The sequence below is a fragment of the Chroicocephalus ridibundus genome, chromosome 2, assembly GCF_963924245.1.
Source record: "Chroicocephalus ridibundus chromosome 2, bChrRid1.1, whole genome shotgun sequence".
Lineage (NCBI taxonomy): Eukaryota > Metazoa > Chordata > Aves > Charadriiformes > Laridae > Chroicocephalus > Chroicocephalus ridibundus.
In genome coordinates, this window is record NC_086285.1 from 32,997,438 (window position 1) to 33,004,252 (window position 6,815).

At 43.3% G+C, this 6,815-nt stretch overlaps 1 protein-coding gene across 1 annotated transcript; it reads right to left on the bottom strand.

Moving 5' to 3' along the window:
- Positions 1 to 121: 121 nt before the first annotated feature.
- On the bottom strand, positions 122 to 5,731 carry AGR2 (anterior gradient 2, protein disulphide isomerase family member). Its single transcript, XM_063323896.1, has 8 exons — positions 5,601 to 5,731; positions 3,785 to 3,922; positions 3,427 to 3,490; positions 3,284 to 3,336; positions 2,220 to 2,293; positions 1,764 to 1,827; positions 1,043 to 1,126; positions 122 to 440 (listed from the first exon to the last, which is right to left on the bottom strand). The coding sequence occupies exons 2-8, from the start codon at positions 3,912 to 3,914 to the stop codon at positions 391 to 393; spliced, it is 519 nt and encodes a 172-aa protein (XP_063179966.1). The 5' UTR covers positions 3,915 to 3,922; positions 5,601 to 5,731; the 3' UTR covers positions 122 to 390.
- Positions 5,732 to 6,815: the final 1,084 nt, after the last annotated feature.

Here is a 6,815-nt window from a genome sequence, read left to right on the forward strand (position 1 = left end):
AGCCCTTTGTCTTCCAAAGTGCTTGGATGTAAAATTGCAAGCCGTGGTCTCAAGTAACACAGTGATTTTACTCTTTATAATAATGAGGAAAAAATACAAAACACAGCAACGTTTTGTATGGAAACACTTGGAATGGATTTATTTTTTAAAAAAATCATTTTTACAGTTGGATCATACAGTATTCTTCTGTACGCCTTAAATTAAAAGCCTCCAGCTTTTAAAAATGCTGCCCAGTACAAAAGTGCTAATGTAAAACTGTAGTGTTTATGTATATAAACCAGCACTATACATCACTAAATATCACTCTAAATAGTCTCTTCACCAGTTTCAATGAGTGGAAAAGAGATGGAAGATCAGACTTCAGAGCATTTAAGGGCTTCCTTCTTCCCCTTACAGTTCAGTCTTCATGAGTTTCAGCGCTTTCTGCATATTTGAATACACTAGAAATGAAATATTCATACATGTTATTTTTGTTGCAACCTCCTCTGCCAGTGACTACAAACACCGTAGAGAAAATTTCAGTGCTATTAAAGCTTTTGCTCACATGCCTATTGCTGAATGGATTCTGATGCACTGTGCTCTTCCAAGCGTTTTGTGAATTGTCATCTGTTTAATTTTGACTGGAATTTTAATAGGTGGGTTATTGCAAACCCAGGGCTGTTGGCAGGGCGGGGACCGGAGCCGTGCTGGGGTGAGGGCTGTGGTTCACCCCCCTTCCCTGCTCCCAGCAGATTCCCTGGCCTGGCCCGGCAGAGCTTGTGTGCAGGAGTTCTCGCTGCCGCTTGCGCTGAGACCTGCTAAATTATGCAAGTTCCTACGGACGTGTGCTTTCTCTTCAAACAGATGGATGTTTAAGGCTCCAGGGCTCTGCCATCATTCCCTTCACCCCACTGAGTCTACGTCTAGCGTCCCCTTTAATTTTAATCCTGGTTCACTGTATTTCACCAAGCACCGATTGTGAGAGTCTGTTAATGCCTGGTGTTACTCCTTGTGGCGTGAAAAATGTGACTGCTTTCAGAATATTTCAGAATATGCTACTTACACAATGAAATGTCAGAGGGCTCGTATGCGTAGAGACGGTTTGAGTATCTTCCAGTAATATCTGCTCTCACAGTCAGGGAAGGATCTGGAAAAAAGGATGGGAGAAGTTGCGGAGGCAGAGGACCAACCTTCAAGCAGAAGGAAACAAACCTTTCTGCACTTCTGCTTCCTTCCTAAATGTTTCTGCAAGACAAGTCTGACCCCACCAACAACCAAGAAATCGTTCTTCTACACAGTCACCGACATTTCAATTTTAAGTAAGTGTTGTGTTTGCAGGTTTATTAAGAAGGGGACGGGTTTTATTCTGATCAACGTTGATCAGCTTTACACCCTGTGCCACTGCATAGTACCGGAATTAACCCTATAAGCTGAGGCTACTTTCAGGCAACAAATGTCATTAAAAAAGAAACAATAAAGGGAGAGATAACATGGCAGTTGCTTTGGTCTGCTGAAAAAGGTCATCGTGACCTAGATTTATAAAGGTCATTTCCATGACACGATGGAAGGAATTACATTGCTCATGGAATCCACGAGGGAGGAATGCTGGACCTGTGAAGCTAATGACCCGGCTGGCTTTGCTTTGAATTGTCATCCAACAAACCCACGGTTTCTAACCTTCTATTTCTCATGGAATAAATTCCTGTGCTAAGCCCGAGGATTTGAGATGCATGGCGCAGCAGGGGCTTCCATCTGAGACCAGCTTTGGTGCTGGAGGTACTCACCTATGAACAAAATCCGAGGGACGTACTGGCCATCAGGAGAAAGATTCTTGTCTGTGGTTTCATACTTAAAGAAAACAGATAAAGTTCCCGGTCAAGACTGCAGGAGGGCATGGTACAGAAATATTTCTTTTTTTCATTGTACTTTGTGTTACGAAACAGAGCTTAAATAATATATTTTGCAGTTTAAGAGATTAACTGTCTGGGATGCAGTCTTTTACCAACTGGAGTTGAAAATTGATAACAACAGTCCATGTTATTATTAAACTTCGAATTCCCTCATATTTTGAGCTTATGATAGCTGCAGATGAAAGAGACTTATTACTAAATCTGTCATGCTTCAGCAATGGCCATTTTCCTAGCCAACACCAGCTATTAAACTAATTATAGCTAGAGAAGCCATAATTAAAAATAGAACTTTATTGCTGTCACTTAATGAAGTGTAACGGGGAAACTTACCACAAGGTTCAGGAGAATGAATTTTTCAGCCAATTTCTGTATATCTTTGTGTTCAGCAAAGGCCTTCTTGAGGGCTAGAGTGGAAACAAAACAGGAATGAAAGTTAAAAATATGCCCCTGAAATATATTATCCTTGAAAAAGAAATTCAAACAAACTGGTGGAATCAAAATGAGAATTCCCAGTTTACAACTGGGACAAATGAAGATTTTTAAGTCCATTCCGCTGGAAGATGATCAACTCGTGTATATTCTGCAGTACAACAGTACAAAACGTCCCTCCTTCCTTCTGATAGTGCAGCTCTTAAATTTGCCTGCACAAGCCTGAATTTGGGCATTTGACCCTTTAAACCTCCTGGTCTGATACCGCAGTTTCTGGCTACAGTTCTCAAGGCACAGAAAATCCAGTGTGGAGGTGTCGGACTTCAGCCTGAGATGTTTGAAAGGATTTTAATGCTTGTACAAAGATCCTTCCGGAGATGCCGGAGCTCTGGATGGACACAAAGGTCTTGCCACATGGATCAGCTTGCAGGAAGAAGGGCCCTCACAGAAATTCAGAAACTCTGGGAAAAGAGCAGTCCCAGTGAGCAGAAGTCCAGCAAGAGCTCGATTTCAGCCTGGTTTGATTCAGTCCCTGGTCGGATTCAGTCTCAATCATCAGTGAAAGTGAAAGCTGAATACGTCCTTTCCAATAAATGACTGGTTTTCACTACTGCAGCTCTTGCTGTTGGTTTTGGCTGGTTGTGACGGGATCCAAAACCAGACTTGTCCCAGGTCAAAACCTGCTGACCCGGGCTTGTTCCTGTCCCCATCCTGTCTCGCGTCGTTCTGAATTACCATTTTTATCTCATTTCTGCACATTGGAAGATACCTACGTGGGACGGCAACTTGAAGAACGCTCCACGCGCTTGTGAAAACCAGCATTTCACGGAGGCTTACTCTGCAAGCAGAATGTGAGCTGATTTTCTTTAAAAGCAGCATTTATCCAGAAACCAAAAACCAGCCGATTTTTTAATTTTTTTAATTTTTTTTTTTTTTTTTTTTTGCCTCCGTGCAAAGGGATTTACCTTGGCTGTGCGGGCACTCGTCCAAGTGGTGGATAATCATCAGGGGTTTGTTGCTGGAAAAGAAAAGAGTCCTCGTTAGGGGCCGGGGAGGCGCTAGGGGGCGCGGAGCGGGGCGCGGTGGGGCGCGGAGCGGGGCGCGGTACCTGTGCTTGGAGCGGAAAAGGGCTTCCTCGTACGTCTGCGTCCAGATGAGCTGGTCCCCCCAGCCTGCGGGGGGAGAACGGGCGGCGCGTTATAAGCGGGATCGGGGTCCGCGGGTTCGCGTCCCGCCGGCGGCTAACGACAAAGGGCTTTGAACAGCCACGCTTGCCAGGGGGCTTTAAATCAGGAATGAAGCGGGGAGGGGTGCTAGGAAATACTAGAAATTGTGCTTGCATAATGAGTTGCAAGAAAATTAATTTATTAAAATAGTATAGGAGTCAAAACTTTAGCTGATTACACTTTTTTTTTTTTTTTTAAATTTGGGGTGGGTTTCTCTTTGTTTGATTGTCTGATTTTTACCTCTGGAGAGTGTCTGAGGCAGTTTCGGTTTAGCAGTAGTCTCCTTTGCCTCCTTCTTGCCCACATCCTTTGCCAGAGCACAGGAGATGGCCACCAGCAGCAGGAACATGGAGGTGTAACTCTTCTCCATGGCTCCTCCTGGAAGAGAGGAGAGAAACCTGAGAGAAACTTGTTGTGCCTCCGGGGCTGCTGCCTGCTTTGGGGCACACACCAGATAAGGACGGGGTAGAGCGGCAGGTCAAGTCACAAGTATGCAGCAGGGTGAGTCCGGGCTGAAACGAACTGCTGCAGGCAGGGGCCTGGATTTGGGGGAACCTGAAGTGGGAGGTTTGCTCAGCAAAGTGCCATGAAAGGCCTGGCTGCTTTCTACTGCTCTCTTCATGCCATTGGGCCGTGGTCCTTTCAAGCACGTATGCGTTAGTTTCTGTCTCTTCTATTCACATATATTGCATTTGCTCAGTAAAATAATGGAGTTTTGGCAATTCCAAAAGTACTTTCAAGTCCTATTAAGTTCACAGTATACCTTGATCTCCCAGTGTTATCATAACCAAGTACTTTTGCAGCCCAGCTGCTGAAAAAATAACTTATCTCAGCTCTTCCCTCGTTTTGCAGCGGTAGTAACTCAAATGAGAAGCCAGAATGTTAAGCTAGGCTTTACGGTGAGCCATTGGCATAGGCACAGTGTAATGCTGCTGTTGAAGCTCCTGATCCTGTCTTCCCCCTTAAAAGAATGATCTAATCCTTAAAGATAAACCCAGTAGAATCTATACTAAAAAGAGTGGGGAGGAGCTGCTGTGTGGGACAGCGAGAACTGAAATGCAGTTTGCCGGTTTAAGCAACAGAAAGCAGAGGGCTTTTCCTGAGCTTGACTCTGGGGCATGGAGATGGAAATGAGACATGTCTGACGGGAACTTCCTCGATGTTTCAGCTGGGATGCTTCTTTGAAGGGGGAAAATACTTTAGCAACATGAGCCTATGTTTTCTCATTAAACTTCCTCCTAGAAACTAGAGTACCAGTGTGATGGCTTCAGTAGGAAGACCTGAGATATTCCAAGAGCAATACAGCAAATTCAAAAGATTCATGCAAAAATTACAACAGGCTGACAGTTTTTAAAATTCAGACAATGAAAATGAAAGTCCAGGGAAACAGAAGCATTTTTCTGGGTAGGAGCTGCAGGAGGAGGCATTAGCTGAGTTTCTGTCAGTGGTACAGTGCCCTTTCCTACTGAGATGTCCCGTAGACCTCAAACATCCAACGAGTCACTGTTTCAAGGGCATGAAATATAACTTTTGCAGCAGACTGCCTTTCTGACCTAAGAAAAGTCTCCTTGGCAAGGGAGAAAATTGCATAAAGTTAAATTAGTGGATTTTCAGGGTTGCCTCAAGAGTTGTTTTGGCTAGAGTTGTATAGCGGAAGTAATGCTTCTCTAAAAACGCTTCTCTAAAAAAAAAAAAAGGTATGGGACAACCAGGAAATCAAAGACCATGCAAATTTTATGCCTTTGCTGATGCAGAATGCAGAAAACAATGACAGAGGAACGTTAAACCTACTCTTTAAAAACTTCGCCTCTGGAAGGCTATGTGCATTTTGCTAAGTTCTTCACCCTCCAAAAAGACTCCTTCCTCTCCTGTCTCTTTTAGCCCGCACAAGCCAACATTTCTCTACACATTTTTTTCTTCCTAGCAAGCTGTGCTGAACTGTGCCTGTGTGCCTGCAGCCTTTTCTTCCCATTGATCAGCTGCCCCAGCCCCCGGCATCCTGCTCTCGCAGCTCCCCAGGTACTTTCTCAAGCAGCCGGAGCGCGCGGTGCCTTACCTTGTTTACTCTCCCAGACGCGGGCCAGGGTGCGAAGGTGATCCCGGTTGCAGTGTGAATGCTGCCCTTCCTACTGCCTATTTATGCACCTTCACACACCCCAACTCCACCCACAACCTTTGAATTTGAATACTACTTCCAAAGAGCTAAACTTTCCACTTTTTTCCCCCCACCAAAACATTCAGGATTAAGTTTGTCATTAAGTAACATTACAGTTTCCTGCCAGACACCGCATCTGAAGCTCAGAGATCTTTCTATAGACTTTTGGGACATTTTTTGAGAGGTGATTTTACAATGTTGGCAAAGATCCAAGTCCAAGTAAGCCTAAGTCAAGACTCCTGATTTGCCTGAAGAGTGATTTGTCTTTTTTTGATTGGCTAGAAAACCAATATGGGTTCCTGTTCTTTTAGTCCTCTGAAAAAGTTAAATTGAAGAGTCAGAACTTCAGATGTTAATTAGATAATTAGCTATGCACATTATACAGATATATGTGTACACGTGCACATATAACACCACACAGGGAAACTGTAATAAAACCCAAAAGAAAGTTTGTAAAGATCTCCACAAAAATGTATTTGGAAGCTGTAACAACAAACAGTGTTCACAAGTGGAGGTCTAAATAAACTTTCATTTAAAATTCCATGTTTAATTAGTTGTGTAGACATTTATTTTTAACTACACCATGAAAATCAACCATTTTAGTTTGAGATGTGCATATAATGCAGTACAACGCTTAGGAAAATGAGACCTTTTCAGGTGTCTGAAGGCCACCCCTAGTGTTGCACTGGCTGTAGATGGTCCTTCTTCAGAGGTCAATGGACTCCATCCTCAGCAATGTATATTGAAACTACAGTATGTTCTCCTTGGTGCACGCCTCATATATTTCAGTGAGATTAAAATCACATGTTCACGGGCAGTGACCACTTAACATTACTCAGCTGGGTAGATGAAATCCATCAGATATGGATTTTCCTGTTTGAAATTCACAGTGCTCTCTGATGGCTGCTAGTGGCGCCCAATTTTTATGAATATACTGAAAAGAATGTAGTGCTTTGGATCAAGATTGTTGTTTGTTTGGGGTTTTTTTGTTTGTTTTTTTCCTTTAATATTTTATAAATAGTAATTAGGAAAAGGAGGTGCAGAAGCAAGATGGTGCGCTCAAGCAAAAAAAAAAATATTGCTGTTCCTTACAAATGTACAGTAGTACTGTGCTTT